Genomic DNA, 18292 nt, shown 5'->3' on the forward strand with positions numbered 1-18292 from the left:
AACAGAGGAGGTTGCTCCCTTGAGGTTTATACTTGCTTCGTTATTTTGCATATTTCCTTCTTTTTTAAAAAATAATCTTTATTGGTTTTTCAGTTACATACTCCACACACACATATTGTATTACATTTTACATGTCTGCTTGCTCTTGAGAGCTGACTTCCCTCCTTCCTTTTTCTAGCTTTTTTGTATCGCATCGGACATTTTCACATTGTTTTTATCCATTTTGCATATTATTGTTCTTCTTCCATATTTGTCCATAGAGTATTTGTATACAAATAAATCCTTGTATTTATACAATTCTTGTTGTCTATCTATATTCATTTGCAACTACTATTAGTTACATTAGTTATGTTATACATTTTACTTCTTATTATTTTTATTATCCGGTAAATTTCTTTGTATTTCACATTATGAGGCTTATTTCAGTTCTACTGGTTTCATTATTTCACCTTATCTTTCCTATATACAACATAAATTTTTCCCATTCTTTTTGAAATGTTTCATCGCCCTGTTGTCTAATTTTCACTGTTAATTTAGCTAATTAGAAGAAGCAGTATTTTGCATATTTCTTGTATGATTGCTGTCCAGAAGAGTTGGATTTTGGGACATTGCCACCACATGTGGAGGTATGTGTCTGTGGAGGTGCATCCTCTCCAGCATTTTGGTGAGGTTCTTGGGCATATTAGCACTGGTGATACCCAGATGCCCTGGCTAACACACCACCAACTACATGCCCTCCGTTGGGGTTTTTGAGGGCAGTTATCTTTGGATGGGCTAGCAGGCTCCTAGGTGAGAGATTGGGGGTGGGGGGGTACTGATGTGAGTAAATGCGGCTTCCCAACAAGAGACTGAATGCTACAAAGCAGTCTCTGTGTTGTGAGAGCAAGAATGTCATTGTGGGTGTTGGCTGATTGCGCTGCTTTATGTAATTTTGGCTGGTCACATTTATTGTACAGTACTTTTTTACCATCCTTTGATGGTGGGGAGGAGGTACTTACCTGACCTTCTGGCAGGTGAGTTGCAGCTACTTACTGGGAGCAGTGTAAATATACTAGCAGGAAGCCCAGATGGGCTCCTCTAATGTTTCTAGAGACCAGGCAGGTCTCACAGCCAAATCACCTATCCCCCTCCTGGTTAGCAGCTAGAAGGTCAGGTAAGGAGCTCCAACTCCACCTTGACACCTGCTGCTGCTGCTGTGTACTCTGATTTGGGGGGAGGCTTTATATAAACAAACCATATTACAAATTTTTGATTTAATTAATAATTTAATTAATTAATTTAATTAACTAAATTATTAATTAAATTAATTTATATACCACCCCATACCTGCAGGTTTCATGAAAGTTAACAGGATAAAATCAGAAGATAAAAGCAGAGCATAACAATATTCTCCTGCTCTTCGCTGCTTCTCTTTTTCTGTCTCTTTCAGCTCCTTTTTGCCTGTTCAGTTTTGGCTAATTTTAAAGCAGAAGTGAAACTGGCCGTGAAAAGAAAGAAGAAGAAAAAAGAAGTAGTTTCATTACTTCCCGAGGAGGATGAAATAACAGCAGCGTGGCACTCTGTGCATGCAGGGAGTGTAGCTTTGTCAACAATTGCCACACAGTCTGTTGTGTCTAGGATAGACAGGACAGGAACAAGGATACAGTGACAGATCCTCCCGCCTCAGCAGTGACTAAATGGATGTACAGTCATACCTCGGGTTACAGCCGCTTCAGGTTGTGTTTTTTCAGGAATGGGTTACTTCTGGATGGGCGGTCGCGCATGCGCAGAAGCACTTAATCGCACTTTGCTCATGCGCAGAAGCGCCGAATCGCAACCTGCGTCTGTGCACGCACGGGTTGCAAACACTGCGGGTTGCGAACGTGCCTCCCGCACGGATCACGTTCGCAACCCGAGCGCCCACTGTAGTTGACACGTGATCTCTATGATCCGCTGATTCAAAAAACAAAACATATAGATGGGAAAAGAAAAGAAAAATTGTTGGAAGGGGCTTGAGATGTCTATTACTAAGTGAAAATGCTGAGTAGTAAATGGAAACCACCAAATATGTTTCTTCGAACTCCTTTGGCAACGTGCTGTTACACCAGAGGGGGGGAAGCTGTAGCCCTTCCGAGATAGACTCCAATTCCCATCAGTCCCAGCTAGCATGGACAGTGGTTAGGGATGAGGGGAGTTGGAGTCCAACAAGGTCTAGAGGGCCTCAGGGTCCCCATCCCTGTGCTATTCATTTATTCATTTATTACTTTTATATACAACCTTTATCTTCCAAGGATCTCAAGGTGGTGTGCCTTGGTTCCCCTCCAGGGCCATCTTACCCATAGGCGTGAGGGGTGTGGGGTACCTGGGTGCCAGGCTCTCAGGGGTGCCAGGGCGAGAGTCCAGGGCCTGAGAGTTAAGTCTGGCGGGTTCTTCTGCTGCAGGCAGCTCTGCGCCGCGCGTTCGGGGGTGACCGAGCCAGCCGGCACCCTCCTGCACGCCTGGGACTGGGCAACCGGGGGGGGGGAGGCGCTGGGCGGATCTTTTCACCTCAGCGCCACATATGCTTAGGACAGCCCTGTTCTCCTCCTCCCCATTTCATCCCCACAAGCAACCCTGTGAGGTAGGTTAGGCTAAGCGAAGGCGACTGACTCCAAATGAGCTTCATAGCTGAGTGGGGATTCGAACCTTGCTCTCCCAGGCCCTAGTCCAGGCTTCCTCAAACTCGGCCCTCCAGATGTTTTTGGCCTACAACTCCCACGATCGCTAGCTAGCAAGACCAGTGGTCAGGGATGATGGGAATTGTAGTCTCAAAACATCTGGAGGGCCAAGCCTGTCCTAGTCCAACACCCTAACCACTTACGCCACACTGGCTCCTAGAATGTTTCTGAGCACAATTCAAAGTTGGTGCTGACCTTTAAAGCCCTAAACGGCCTCGGTCCAGTATACCTGAAGGAGCGTCTCCATCCCCATCATCCAGCCCAGACACTGAGGTCCAGCACTGAGGGCCTTCTGGCGGTTCCCTCCCTGCGAGAAGCCAAGTTACAGGGAACCAGGCAGAGGGCCTTCTCGGTAGTGGCACCCGCCCTGTGGAATGCCCTCCCAGCAGATGTCAAGGCAATAAACAACTATTTTACTTTTAAAAGACAACTGAAGGAGGCCCTGTTTAGGGAAGTTTTTAATGTCTGATGCTGTATTGTTTTTAATATTCAGTTGGAAGCCACCCAGAGTGGCTGGGGAAACCCAGCCAGATGGGCTGGGTATAAATAATATATTATTATTATTATTATTATTATTATTATTATTATTATTATTATGAAGTTCCTGCCTTGTTTTGACTTCATGAGAACCTAAGAAGACTCCCACTGGATCATAGCAAGGACCTATCTGGTCTGGCCTTCTGTTCTCACAATGGCTGGCCAGATATCTATTGGAAGGAAGACCACAAGAAAGACTGGTATTCAGAGTCACACCGCTTTTGATGCCGGAGCTGTTATATAGACCTGGAGGCATTGGGAACCTTGCAGTCCATGAATGTAGCCAACCCACTGTCCAAATTAGTAGTCATCACTATGTGAAGAAGCCCTTCCTTCTGTCTGATCCGGATCTCCAAACATTCAGCTTCAGTGAATGAATGAAAGCTCCTGTCCTTCTTTCCACTTTGAAGGCATTTGTTACAGAATCTGGCGAAGGACATACCGCCTTTGTGCTAACCGTTCCTCCCGATCCTGTGTACAGTGGTACCTCGGGTTACATACGCTTCAGGTTACAGACTCCGCTAACCCAGAAATAGTGCTTCAAGTTAAGAACTTTGCTTCAGGATGAGAACAGAAATTGTGCTCCGGCGGCGCGGCAGCAGCAAGAGGCCCCATTAGCTAAAGTGGTGCTTCAGGTTAAGAACAGTTTCAGGTTAAGTACAGACCTCCGGAACGAATTAAGTACTTAACCCGAGGTACCACTGTAGTTCTTTGCTTCGCCTTGTAGTTCTTTGCTTAGCTTCCCTGATCAGGCTGCCTCTCTTGAGCTGAGTTGCTGAGATGCCTCTTTCCTTGAAATGAGTGAGTCTGTGGCTTCTGCTCCTCACCGCAGGCTGAGTAGAGCTGTCCTCACATGGTTGAGTTTCCACCGCTGATCCCATGTGATTATGAAAACATGCTTTTCCCCATTGCTACTCACTTACTTTGGAGAATGGAAATATGCCGATGTTATTTCCATTAACAAAAAAGGAATCAGCAGCAACCACAGGCTGGCTGACTATGTCTAATATTTTCTTACACCTGCAGCTCAAATTCTTCACTTCCCACCTCATTCCTTTAGCAGCTTAACTAGGAACAAATCCAATTGAACCCAGCTACATAGGAAGCTGCCGTACGGAGTCAGATCATGAGCCCATCAGTATTGCCTACACGGACTGGCAGCAGCTCTCCAGGATTCCAGGCAGCGGCCTCTCCCATTCCTACTTGGAAATGCTGGGGATTAAAAAACAGGACTTTTTGCATGCACCGTGTATACACTGAGCTTTGATTCCTTTCCCGAAAGGAAGATTGTAGTCCTCAAGGTTCTATATAATGATCTGTTTAAATGGAAACATAGGGAGCTTCCAGATATTGATTTGGATCATTGGTCCATCTAGGTCAGTATTTTCTACACTGATTGGCAGCTGGTCTCCAGAGTTTCAGGCAGCTAAATCAAAATTTACTTACACACACACACACATATATATATATATAGAGAGAGAGAGAGAGAGAGAGTGTTAGATTGGAGGGCATGGCCTGCCACACTCCTTTGCCATGCAAATATAGGTGATGTGTTGCTATGGGAACTAAATAGTAAGATCTATAAATAGTGAGATCTATAAATCTCATCTATAAATCTCTCTATAAATATAGTGAGATCTATAAATAGTGAGATCTATAAATAGTAAGGTCTAAATAGTGAGAACAGGCAGCCCTGTTTAGGGAAGCTTTTGATGTTTAATAGGTTATTGTATTTTAGTGTTCTGTTGGAAGCCGCCTAGAGTGGTTGGGGAAACCCAGTCAGGTGGACGGGGGAATGCATGTATGTATGTATAAATAAATAAATAAATAAATAAATAAATAAATAAATAAATAAATAAATAATTGTTGTTGTTGTTGTTATCATCTTTGCTTCTCCATGTAGGACCATTTGGGAGAATATTCTGTATAGGAAGAACTACCAGCAAAGGAGGCAAACACTTTGGCTAAGGAAGATATAATCCAAACAGAGAAAAGGCAGAGGGAGCCAAGGTTTTGGATTAATAGCATATTGGGGCCTCTTTCTAGAGATCTGCTTTGAAAGCAGTGGCTTTTGGTTGTTGTTTGGAGTGTCTCAGTTGTGCCTCCACCTACATTTGGCCAATATTCTGTAGGCAATGATTACAAAACACCAGTAAGCCTCTGCTTTCCTTGGTATTTTCCATCCTCAGGGGTGACCTCGATTACTGGGACAGTTCCTGAGCAGTTTTCTTAAGTGCTGCATAAAATGCTTGGAAGCAGCAATCAAGGAAGTGTTTTGATGCAAAACATTGTCCTGCCCTCTCTCAGGAAACCACAAGACAAAGCAGGGAGGTTCTGCTGGCGTGGCTGATACTGGACAGCCCCCGATTCCTACATCCTAAAAGCAGAGGAGAATTTCCCCATGCAGGCGGGGTCCCCAAAGGAAAACACATTTGACCCTTGCAGAACGATGTTAGCAAATCTGCAATGGAACTTCCTGGATCTCAGAAGTCTACCTGTAAGGATGACAATGTCTTGATCACTGGAAAAAAAGGCTGCAGATAAGAGGGGAACACCAAGGAAGGTGGAGGAAGCTGCCGTATAAAAAAATGAACGAGACCTTTGGAATATTTGCTGGGGTTGTTTTCAAACAGGAATGTTTTGAGGGAAAGTATTTTTTATTTTTATTTTTGTAAAAGGCTGGAATAGGTTCTAATATGTCCGGGTGTGGTGGCTACATCACTGGGGTGATGGCCAGAACCAATCGCATGGATTATTAATAATAATAATAATAATAATAATAATAATAATAATAATAATAATAATTTATTACTTATACCCCGCCCATCTGGCTGGGTTTCCCCAGCCACCCTGGGCGGCTTCCAACAAAGTATTAAAATACAGTGGTCTGTTAAACATTAAAAGCTTCCCTAAACAGGGCTGCCTTCAGATGTCTTCTAAAAGTCTGGTAGTTGTTCTTCTCTTTGACATCTGGTGGGAGGGTGTTCCACAGGGAGGGCGCCACTACCAAAAAGGCCCTCTGCTTGGTTCCCTGTAACTTGGCTTCTCTCAGTGAGGGAACCGCCAGAAGGCCCTCGGTGCTGGACCTCAGTGTTTGGGCAGAACGATGGGGGTGGAGACGCTCCTTCAGGTATACTGGGCCGAGGCCGTTTAGGGCTTTAAAGGTCAACATCAACACTTTGAATTGTGCTCGGAAACGTACTGGGAGCCAATGTAGATCTTTCAAGAGCAGTGTTATGTAGTCTCGGCGGCTGCTCCCAGTCACCAGTCTAGCTGCCACATTCTGAATTAGTTGTAGTTTCCGGGTCACCTTCAAAGGTAGCCCCACGTAGAGTGCATTGCAGTAATCCAAGCGAGAGATAACTAGAGCATGCACCACTCTGGCAAGACAGTCTGCGGGCAGATGGGGTCTCAGCCTGCGTACCAGGTGGAGTTCATAAACAGCTGCCCTGGACACAGAATTGACCTGTGCCTCCATGGACAGCTGTGAGTCCAGAATGACTCCCAGGCTGTGCTCCTAGTCCTTCAGGGGCACAGTTACCCCAGGGACCAGGGAGTCCTCCACACCCGCCTGCCCCCTGTCCCCCAAGAACAGTACTTCTGTCTTGTCAGGATTCAACCTCAATCTGTTAGCCGCCATCCATCCTCCAACCGCCTCCAGACTCTCACACAGGACCTTCACCACCTTCACTGGTTCTGATTTGAAAGAGAGGTAGAGCTGGGTATCATTCACATATTGCGGATTCAATACAGTTTACTTGGAAATGTCTTAGGAAACTGCTTTGTCCCAGGCCAGCCTCTTTATCCATTTAGCCCTAGTGCTAGGATAGAATCACAGAATTGTAGAGTTGGAAGGGACCCCAAGGGCCATCTAGTCTAACCCCCTGCAATCCAGGAAACTTTTGCCCAGTGCAGAGCTCGAACCTACGACCCTGAAATTAAGAATCTCATGTTCTACTGACTGAGCCGCTCTAAACATATCTAATACAGGGCTGGTACTGAGCTACAGTGCCATCCCTTAAACCAGGGGTCAGCAAACTTTTTCAGCAGGGGGCCGGTCCACTTTCCCTCAGACTTTGTGGGGGGCCAGACTATATGAACAAATTCCTATGCCCCACAAATAACCCAGAGATGCATTTTGACATTCTACTCATGTAAAAACGCGCAGATTCCCGGACCGTCTACGGGCCGGATTTAGAAGGTAATTGGGCTGGATCCGGCCCCCAGGCCTTAGTTTGCCTATCCATGCCTTACCAGTGGTGTCCAAACTTTTTTCAAAGAGGGCCAGATTTGATGAAGTGAAGGGCTATGAGGCCAACCAAAGTTGTTGACCTTTTTTTTAGGATTGAAGTTTTTGAGCTTTTTATGATTTATGATTTTACTCCAAAGTTGTTGAGTTTTTTTTTTAGGATTGATGTTGAGGTATTTTTTGGATTTTACCCCCTGGAAATAAACTACCACAGGGGCTAGATTAAACCAACCAGCGGGCCGGATTAGGCCCCCAAAATGGATTTTGGACATGTCTTCCTTATACTGAATAGGAACCATTGGTTTACCAACTCCAGCATTGTCTCTTCTGGGGATGGGGAAGAAACTCCTGTCCTGATGTCAGCCAGAGGTGAAGGTGCGGGTACAAACTGGCCTTGGCTTTACACAACAGAAGAGTGAACTGCAACCTGCAATGATAAAAAGGATGCAATGATTTATGCCGCCAGCTCTTCGAGGATGACATAAAAAGGATGAGTCAGGTGACCTTTCTGGCTCTTGCTCAATTTATTCCAGCCTCTGTTTCACCTCTTGAAGGTGAAGAAGATCAGAGGCTGGAGGGACTTTGTGGCATGCAAAGAGCCAGTGTGGTGTAGTGGTTAAGAGCGGTAGACTTGTAATCTGGAGAACCGGGTTCGCGTCTCCGCTCCTCCACATGCAGCTGCTGGGTGACCTTGGGCTAGTCACACTTCTCTGAAGTCTCTCAGCCTCACTCACCTCACAGAGTGTTTGTTGTGGGAGAGGAAGGGAAAGGAGAATGTTAGCCACTTTGAGACTCCTTCGGGTAGTGATAAAGCGGGATATCAAATCCAAACTCCTCCTCCTCCTCCTCCTCCTCCTCCTCCTCCTCTTCTTCTTCTTCTTCTTCTTCTTCTTCCATGGTAACGGATGATGTAAATTCTCTGGCTGGCTTTCACAAACTATGCCTTCCTCGGCATTTACTCAGAAGTAAATTTTGCTGAGTTCGACAGGGCCTATTCCTATGCAAGTGTGTAGGGTTGCAACCCAAGTGGATGATAAACATGCATATAGTCTATATATCAAAAGAAAATAAACATCCCCCTGGTTTTTATAAAATGCATCTAGTACTGCTGGTTTAATTGTAAAGGATTAATACTAGTTGCCTGTTTTGGGAAATCTGATTGAACTGTTAGGGAAGAAGGAAACTTACATTTTAACCTGGAAACCCTTCATATTTTAAAGTTGTCTTCTGGGTAGAAATCGAGCTATTTCCCCCCTCTGTAGTGCTGGAATTCTATTTCTAATGATATAATAAAATTGTAAGGATGTTGTCACGCTGCAGTTTGGTAAGTTGTAAAGGGGTGGGGAAGGGGATTTGCTGAGGTGTAAAGGGAAGGTGGTAGCTGGGGTTGGCGAGCAAAGCGAGCAGGAAAGGTGGCCCCTATTTTTGCAGTAGTAGTAGATCATTTGATCTTTTCCGTGTGATCATGTGATCTTTTTTACGTAGCCTTTGGCTTATGCCATTAAGCTCTTTGGGTCAAGAACCTGCCCTATTGTACTTAGTAATGCACCATGAAGTGATGGTTGTAACAACAGAATAGCAGGCTTTTTAGTGTTGTAGCACCTGTCCCTTCGAACGCCTTCCCCAAAGTTAGGCACCAACTCTGCTGCCTTTTCAGTACCTACTTGAAGAACTTTTTCACACAGCCTTTCATTAAGTTGAAATTGTTCTCAGTCTGCATCTGCACTGGAATTGTTTTAAATATGTTCGTATTATTACCACATGCCATTTGCTGCCCTGGGCTCCTTTGGGAAGAAGGGCAGGATATAAATTTAATAATAATGAAATAAGCAGTAGGGTTTTCTTTTGATACATGGTGCCCTTGGATGTAGAGTTAAAGCATACCGGTTTCTGTAGCTTAAACGGGGAGTAAAATGACCTCCCAGCTTTCGTTCTCTTCCCCCCAGAGGATGTGGTAGACATTTATTTTTCTGCAGACTGCTCAAGCAAGCTGGTGAGACTTCAGCCGTCAGCCTTCAGAGATAACAGTTAAAGCTTATCACTGTTTTCGATCTTTCTCACTGTTTGCTCTATCTTTCATGTGTGTCTTCTTTTCTAGGTACCGGGGATTAATTCTTGTGTTGACGTTCCTGTGTTATACCACTTTCCATCTCTCACGGAAGCCCATCAGTATAGTAAAGGTACGTAGCATCGGTCCCCAGGGGTGAGGGGCTATCTTTCATAGCTGTCAACTTACAGATTTGAAAATAAGGGACCAGCAGCCTCAAAAATAAGGGATCAGCAGCCAAAATAAGGGATCAACAATTACTTTGATAACATACATATTTTGTTGCGTGCAAATGGCTTTAGATACCTATTAGGTCCATAAATTACCATATAGCATATATTCAACACAAAAAAACAGCAACAATTTGTTGTTGACAAAGCACAGCTGGACACAGAAAGGGCTCCATTACCTTCAGTAGCTTATTTAAGGGACATAATCAATAAGGGACAGCAGCGGGACATGGCACTGGGATAAGGGACTGTTCCGCCAAATAAGGGACGCTTGACAGCTATGTATCTTTGGACACAAGGTGGGGCATGCAATCCTATACAGGTGTCCCTGGGAAGAAGCCCCATTGAATTTTAGTGAAATCCACTTCCAAGTAAACTGGCTTCAGCTGTAAGCAGGCATATTTGAACTCTTCCCCTTCCTCCACTTCCCTCCTGTTCTTCTGGTGTATCCCTGTAATGTTTTCTAGATTGTAAGCCCCTGGGGGCAGGGACCTGTTCTCTTGTGCCCTTTAAAATTGCATCCATACTGATGGTGCTATATGAAACCACCATGCCTGGGAATTTGGTGTATGGCCTGTCCCTTTTTATATATTAATTTTTATTAGTTTTCCAAATTTTAACAAGTCGATCCAAATTATTTAAATGTAATACAATTTTTTTAAAAAATAATAATTTGGTTTCCCGCTCCTGTTACAAGCATATGTCCATTGCTTCCTGATGTTGCCACTTCATTCTTCTTCTTTAATTGCCTTCTCATCCTTCTATTAATTTTAATCCATTTTCATAGCTGGCCTTTCTTGTTTCCTTGCAATCAGCACCTTTGTTGTTTGCCAAACGTATGAAAATCCATTTTCACATGTGCATCCCTTCCGGCACTCTGTGTGTAAAGATAATTTATTGGGTGTATGGCCTGTCCCATGGGTGCCAAGTTGAATAAAATATTGAGGGGAGGGGAAGCTAAGCCCACCCCACATAATCACAAGATGCGCACATGCTGTTTGAATGGCACTGCCCCCTCAAATATTTTATTGGGGGTCCAAAGGGACCACAACCCCTAGGAGTTAGATCCCATTTCCTGTCATGAGAGGGGTTTCATTCCCTTTGAAGGAACAGGTTCAGAGTACATTTCCGAGCACAATTCAAAGTGTTGGTGCTGACCTTTAAAGCCCTAAATGGCCTCGGTCCTGTATACGTGAAGGAGCGTCTCCACCCCCATCGTCCAGCCCGGACACTGAGGTCCAGCGCCGAGGGCCTTCTGGCAGTTCCCTCACTGGGAGAAGTGAAGTTACCGGGAACCAGGCAGAGGGCCTTCTCGGTAGTGGCGCCCACCCTGTGGAACGCCCTCCCTTCACATGTGAAGGAAATAAGCAGCTATCCTATCTTTAAAAGTCATCTGAAGGCAGCCCTGTTTAGGGAAGTTTTTAATATTTAATGCTGTATTGTTTTTAATACTCGATTGGGAGCTGCCCAGAGTGGCTGGGGAAACTCAGCCAGATGGGTGGGGTATAAATAATAAATTAATTTAAAGAAGAGTCTCAGCGACCTCCTGGATTCCAACTTGCCCCTAGAATCTTGAGTGGCTTTTGTAGGTAGGAGTGCTTAAGCCCAGTTTAGGCTGCTTAGCTAGGGCCATTCCTGGCCTCAATTGTCCATACTCTGGTGACCTCCCATCTGTCTACTGCATTGGGCAGGGCTGCCGTTGAAGACATTCTGAAGGCTACAGCTAGTGCAGCATGGTTTTATGGTGATTTTTCAATTGTTCCATTTCCTGCCGATTGTTTCTATGTACACCTCTTAGAAATGTGTATAATTAGGCGGTATAGAAATGTCTTAAGTAAGTACATACACGGAGGTCCAGCTCCGAGAACCTTCTGGCGGTTCCCTCACTGCGAGAGGCCAAGTTACAGGGAACCAGGCAGAGGGCCTTCTCGGTAGTGGCGCCCGCCCTGTGGAACACCCTCCCATCAGATGTCAAAGCGATAAACAACTACCTGACATTCAGAAGACATCTGAAGGCAGCCCTGTTCAGGGAAGTTTTTAATATGTGACATTTTAGTGTATTTTTCATCTTATTATTATTACATAAAACATGACTGCTGGGCTGGTAAGTGGGGCAGCCCGATGGGGCCATGTGTTGCTGATCCCAAAACCTCTGCCCTGGCTGTCAGTGAGCTACCAGACCAAATTCAAGGCATTGGTGCTAATTGTTAAAGCCCTTAATGGCCTGGGACCAAGGACCTAAAAGTGTGCCATCCCCACTATTCGCAACCCCTACGTTTGGCAAGTGAAACCTTGTTGGCAGTGCCACCACCGGAGGCTGCCCAGTTGGCGTTGACCCACGACAGGGCCTTTTCAGTGGTGGCTCCCCATTTCTGGGATGTCCCCCTCGGTGAGGTGCATCTGTCTCCCTCATTCTTGACTTCCAGGAGATATTTTAAAACATCCCTATTTACCCAGGCATTTGGTGGCTGAAGCATGCCGCTCCTGGCAGCCCCAAAATCACCTGTGGAGAGAATGCTTTGAAACTGTGTTTGCTGTTGTTTTAAATTCCTAGAATCATAGAATTGTAGAGTTGGAAGGGACCACAAGTCTTGTCAGTTCCAACCCCCCTGCAATGCAGAAATATTTTGCCCAATGTTTTTCTCACCCCGGGTGATTTGGGGAGGATGTAAATTTAATGAATGAATAAAGAATCTCTGACTCATGCGCCTGTTCTGTGTGTGTGTTTTCCCCCCAGAGTGAACTGCATTACAACTGTTCTTCGCGGGGACCCAATCCGCACAATGAATCAAACAGCACTACGTGGTGTGACTGGAAGCCTTTTGGTAAGGCTGCATTGGTTTTCTGCTGTATCTTTCCCCAGAAGAGCAAACATACACCCTCTCTTGGCCTTCCTAAAGTGATGGAGGACAGGGCAAAATTGTGTAGCATACAGCGCTGTAAGGTAGGGAAGGACCATAGGTCCATGACAGAGCAATTGCTTTGCAGGTAAAGGGTTGCGGGGTCAGTTCCTGACACCTCCAGGTAGGACTGGCAAAGCTTCGAGAGTCAGTGTAGTACAGACAGTATTCAGCTCTCTGGACCGATGGTCTGAGCTTGGTAGAAAACAACTTTCTGTGTTGGTGGATATGGAAAAGCTATTTGTGACTTCCACAACTTGGACATGTGGCTTTCAGAATTGTCGTCTGGAAAACAGCAGGAGTGTTGTTCCTTCTTTGACCCTCCTGCTTTCCACAGACTCTTGAGTTAAGGGCTGTATCCAGAGTCCTTTTCCTGGAAACCTCAGGTGACTAGGCAGCCTTTATGGCCAACTTAGGCTCTCTGATCCCAACTGATTCGCATGCAGTAACCGGAACGGGATGCCTCGAGGGCCAGCAGTTTATTCTGATGTGATTAACTACCTTGGCGTATCTTATCTGCGTTTGTTTGCAATGTCGTTGTGGAGCCTCATTAGCAGATTGGTTGCAGGTTGGTTCCCACTGTGCAGTCAGGCTTTCCACAGATATATTTCTACAGTGCAATTTCAGGGTAAACTGTACCTTTACAGAGGTGCTTAGGCAAAAAGACACAGGTCCCCGTCTGCAAGGAGCTTACAGCTTGGAATAGGCAATAGGTGAAACAGCAGTGGGAGGGAGGGAGAGTTGGGAAACTGCCTTAAGCTGTCTTTCACCATGTGCCCATTTGACCCAGTGCTGTCCATTATTATTATTTCTTAAATTTATATACTGCCCGGCTGACAGTGGGTCTCAGGCCAAGGTCTTTCGCAGCACCGGGAGATTTTCTGGATGCAAAGCATGTGCTCTTAAGTGCAGGCAAATGCAGTCAGGCGTGCGTCCAGGTTATACTGAGAATGGGGAATTAAAAAGGCAAACAAACAGCCACATGGACAAGGTGCATTTTGAAGGAGGGGAGAAAGGTGCTGCCGTCCATATGCTTGGAAGAGAAGTTCCATTTATAGGATGCAGCAAGGAGAATGGGCTGCAAGGGAGGCTCGTCTGTACAACAGCCCTGTGAGGGAGGCTCCCCGTGTTCCCATTCTGCAGCCGCAACCTTGATGCATGCATGGCTGCATTTGCCTGCACTTAGGAGCACACGCTTTGCATCCAGAAAAGAAATGGAGAGGTGGAACGCACACATGTTGACGTTTTAAAAAAGCCTGTGCTATAGCCCTGCTGGGGACATGGGTGGCGTTGTGGGTTAAGCCACAGAGCCTAGGACTTGCCAATCAGAAGGTCGGCAGTTCAAATCCCCGGGACCGGGTGAGCTCCTGTTGCTCGGTCCCAGCTCCTGCCAACCTAACAGTTTGAAAGCACATCAAAGTGCAAGTACCGCTCCAGTGGGAAGGTAAACGGCGTTTCCGTGCACTGCTCTGGTTCACCAGAAGCGGCTTAGTCATGCTGGCCACATGACCCGGAAGCTGTACGCCGGCTCCTCGGCCAATAAAGCGAGATGAGTGCTGCAACCCCAGAGTCAGCCATGACTGGACCTAATGGTCAGGGGTCCCTTTACCTTATAGCCCTGCTGGGACTGTACCGCTTCAGAGTGCAGCTAAGAGAACAGTACACAGGAGTTGACCTGGAAACCTTGAAGGTAGGAAATTCATAAGACCAAAACAGACAAAACGTGTGATATTCTGCTCCAAAATTTTGTGTGGCTGATCAGCAGCAGGAACTGCTCTTCCCTGCCCACTGCAAAAATGAAAAGAAAAGTGGGGGGAGCCAGCTGCCTCAATACAGGAACCTGCGTGAGCTTGATACTTCTTTTGCCCAGTGGGGTACGGCTGCCACTGAACTTAACCCATCCTGTTCCTTCTTCCAGATCAGGACAACTACAAAGAACTCTTTGGAGCCCTGGACAATGCGTTCCTGGTTGCCTACGCTATAGGAATGTACATCAGGTGTGTACTCAGTATGCAGGAAGGAAAGAAATGACACATTTACTTGTTTATTTCATTTATATACCATCTTGATCTTCCAAGGAGCTCAAGGGGGTGTACATGGGTCTCCTTCTCCCTATTTCACCCTCACAACAACTCTTTGAGGTAGGTTAGGCCAAGAAATGGTGACAGGCCCAAGGTTGCCCAGTGAGATTTATGTCTGAGTGGGGAATCGAACCCTGATCTCCCAACACTCTAACAACCATTACTCTGCCCTGGATCTCTAGTGTGCACTGAGTTTGTATAGGTCTACAGTTGAAGTCAGAGGGACGCGGGTGGCGCTGTGGGTTAAACCACAGAGCCTAGAACTTGCCAGTCAGAAGGTCGGCGGTTCGAATCCCCGCAACGGGGTGAGCTCCCATTGCTCGGTCCCTGCTCCTGCCCACCTAGCAGTTCGAAAGCACGTCAAAGTGCAAGTAGATAAATAGGTACCACTCCAGCAGGAAGGTAAACGGTGTTTCCGTGCGCTGCTCTGGTTCACCAGAAGCGGCTTAGTCATGCTGGCCATATGACTTGGAAGCTGTACGCTGGCTCCCTCAGCCAGTAAAGCGAGATGAGCGCCGCAACCCCAGAGTCGACCACGACTGGACCTAATGCTCAGGGGTCCCTTTACCTTACAGTTAAAGTCATAAGCATGCCTGCTTAAAAGGCTCTCTTGGTTCCATAGGACGCATTCCTTAATGCTGCAATCTTGTGAACATTTAATAGGGAGTGATTCCCACTGAACACAGTGGGATTCAGGCCCCATCTACACTGTGCATTTAAAGCAGTATCATGCCGCTATAAAGAACCATGGATTCCCCCAAAGAATCCTGGGAACTGTAGTTTGTTAAGGGCAATGGGAATTGTTAGGAGACATGTGGGGAATAGAAGTCAGATCTAGCAAGGCAATCGCAATCCTTGCGATCTTAATTTCACCAGCTCCTTCAGTGGCATTTGCAATTTAGATTTGGTCTTGGTTTACCTACACCACAGGTGGGGGACCTTTTTCCTTAGCCCAAGGGGCCACATTCTAGTGGCGGGCAGTGCCAAAGACAAAAGCTTACTGAGCAATGAATGTTGACCTTTGCTACAGTAGGTTAGTTTTTACAAACATGCAGAGTTCTCTCTCCTCTCTCCTGGCAAGCTGGAAGCATGGTCAGAGTTCAAGGACATAGTCCAGCCAGGCAAAAAAATAAACACTCAAGGAGAATGCAAAGCAGGGCTAGTGGTTTGGGAGGGGGCGTGGTCTGATGAGATCCCCAAGGGCCAGGCAGAGAGGCCTGAAGGGCCGGATATGGCCCCAGCCTTTTTCTCATCCACAGGCCCTGTGTGTGATCAACCACTGGCTTATGGACTTCAGTATCCTGGCTGTTGTTAAAAGGTCTCAAACGACCCAAGAGGTGCTCTTAGGACAAATCCATAATATTTGATTACTTTGGCATGGCATGGCAGGTGCCAGCCGCACCGACAGCAATCAGCTCACCTCTTAAACCACGCAGGAAACTGATCAGAGATATAGAATTACCATAAACATGGTCATAACTGCAGGCAGATAAGAAATCTGCTAATGGAGGTCTCGAGACGTCAACAGGACTCTTGTCCACATGATGGATCCTGTTTGCTCTCTTGTCTCCTAAGTAGTTATTAAACAGTTCCATGGGGTTATTTCCAGGGCTGTGTATACGCCATTTTTATCACCACGGGCCAGCTTAATTGACCAGGCCAGGGCATTGCAAAATTTGTGTCCTTCCTCAAAGACAAAGGGCACCACAACCACAATGCAGCCACGACGGCTTCGCTTCTGATGCTGCTCCATCGGTGTGGGAAATGCGACATGGGAAATAGCTGTGTTGTTGACGATGGTTTCCCAGAAGGTTGTGGGAAGAAGCAACACCAGCTTCCGTTACCACCGCAGTTACTCCTTTAATTTAAGCGGTCCTAAGCTGTTTCCACATTCATTTCTGGTTGGGCACTGATCCTTGAGAAGTGGCTGTTGTGTTTCATGCGCTCTTCCTTCCTGTCTCCCACAGCGGGGTCTTCGGTGAGCGCCTCCCATTGCGCTACTATCTGTCTGGAGGAATGTTGCTGAGCGGGTTGTTCACTGCCTTATTTGGACTGGGCTACTACTGGAACATCCATGAACTGTGGTATTTTGTTCTTGTACAGGTACAGAGATTCATCACGCTTGCCAACTAAGTTCTCTAGAGCTGTTTCCTTTTCCTACTATGGGGTCTCTGAGCAGGTCTTGTATCATCTGTTGTGCTCCAGAGGTGGGTCTCCCAAGGAGCTAGGGCCCAAGGCCCAGCCAGGAGGCCTGCTCTTATTTGCTTCTATCATGGGTTCTTCTAAACCAGCTGTTTTTGAACTACAACTCCCATCAGCCCTAGCTAGCAGGACCAGTGGTCAGGGATGATGGAAACTGTAGTCCCAAAACAGCTGGAGACCCAAGTTTGGGAAACCCTAGGCTAGATGGCCGACTGTGATTCTGTGGGTCTTTCCAGTTCACACAGATAGTGAGGAGGGTTTTGGGGGAAATCATCTTTCAGATAATGAGAGGAACATATCCGTAGGGCCAACATAGCTTTCTCTTGAAGCAGGTGGTAGGCAGATGGACCTGGCTGTCAGCCTGATGGATAGCCCATCTCGCAAGGTGGAACAACTCACAACATGAGGATCCATCTTGGTTCTGGGTTCCACATGAGTGGGAAGAGTGTCAGGAGTTCAGCCTACACTCGAGTAGGACCCTGACAGAGACACATGCCCGACTGGCATGTTCCCTCCCTCTTGGTCGATAGTTCGGGAGCTTCATAAGCTTTCTTCAGCCCGAACATCACAGCGACCAATGCCAACCGACACCTGCACACTTAGGGATCCGCAGAGTGTTCGCAGTTTGCGTAACAGACCTCAGCAACTCAGCATTTTGACTAATCTACTTTATTCACATATAAATACACACGGAGCACTGCAACATGGCTCCCTCTCTCTCTAGCATCAGACAGCAAAGAGAAAAAGAACAAAGGACAATAGTCCCACTTCACGGAACACAGTAACACAAACATCCTGTCTCCGTCACTTCCCACTCTGTGGAGGCAAAACATATACCGTCATGTGATAGACAACAATCCCATGACTGCAATCATGGAGCAGGAATTCTAACAAAGAGAAGCCGGCCACTGCCCCTCTGGCAGCTGTCCCAGGTTTCCCGATACACTGGAATGTGTGCACCTTTGTGTATGGGTCCTAGTCTCCAGTTAAAGGACAGTAGGACAGGGACTTGAGTCTTCCTGGGCCACTTCAGAACTCGCTTTGAAACCAATTGCAAAAAAAGAAGAAAGGATTTTTTCTATGGATTTGGAAGCATTGCTAGCCTGATTTAATATAAAGTGGCTTATTGCACACCCTCATTTGGGAAAGGGCCGTAGCTCAGGGACAGAGCTTCTGCTTTGCATCAGAAGGTCGCAGGTTCAATCCCCTGGAAAAGACCCCTGCCTGCAACCCTGGAGAGCAGCTGCCAGTCAGTGCAGGCGATACTAAATACACCACTGGTTTGATTTCATGTAAGGTGGTTTCTAGGGCTCCTCTCATTAACCTTCTAAGTTAGATTGTGATTATCTT

The 18292-nt window shown here is 46.4% G+C and overlaps 1 protein-coding gene and 1 long non-coding RNA gene across 7 annotated transcripts in view; one reads left to right on the top strand and one right to left on the bottom strand.

The window, feature by feature from the left end:
• LOC310750783 overlaps positions 1 to 18292 on the bottom strand; it is a 287025-nt gene that overhangs the window by 104023 nt on the left and 164710 nt on the right. The window lies entirely within an intron of this gene.
• SLC37A2 (solute carrier family 37 member 2) overlaps positions 1 to 18292 on the top strand; it is a 58615-nt gene that overhangs the window by 11189 nt on the left and 29134 nt on the right. For all 6 annotated transcript variants that reach the window (XR_014542109.1, XR_014542110.1, XM_083588741.1 and 3 more), the window contains exons 2-5: positions 9581 to 9662; positions 12497 to 12584; positions 14578 to 14656; positions 16708 to 16843. Coding sequence is in view for 4 of the 6 variants with exons in the window: in XM_083588741.1 (XP_083444867.1) it covers positions 9581 to 9662; positions 12497 to 12584; positions 14578 to 14656; positions 16708 to 16843 (385 nt within the window). In the remaining 2 variants the exon portion in view is untranslated. The remainder of the gene's footprint in view (positions 1 to 9580; positions 9663 to 12496; positions 12585 to 14577; positions 14657 to 16707; positions 16844 to 18292) is intronic.

Source organism: Podarcis filfolensis, assembly GCF_964270895.1.
Source record: "Podarcis filfolensis genome assembly, chromosome: 15".
In the NCBI taxonomy this organism is placed as follows: domain Eukaryota; kingdom Metazoa; phylum Chordata; class Lepidosauria; order Squamata; family Lacertidae; genus Podarcis; species Podarcis filfolensis.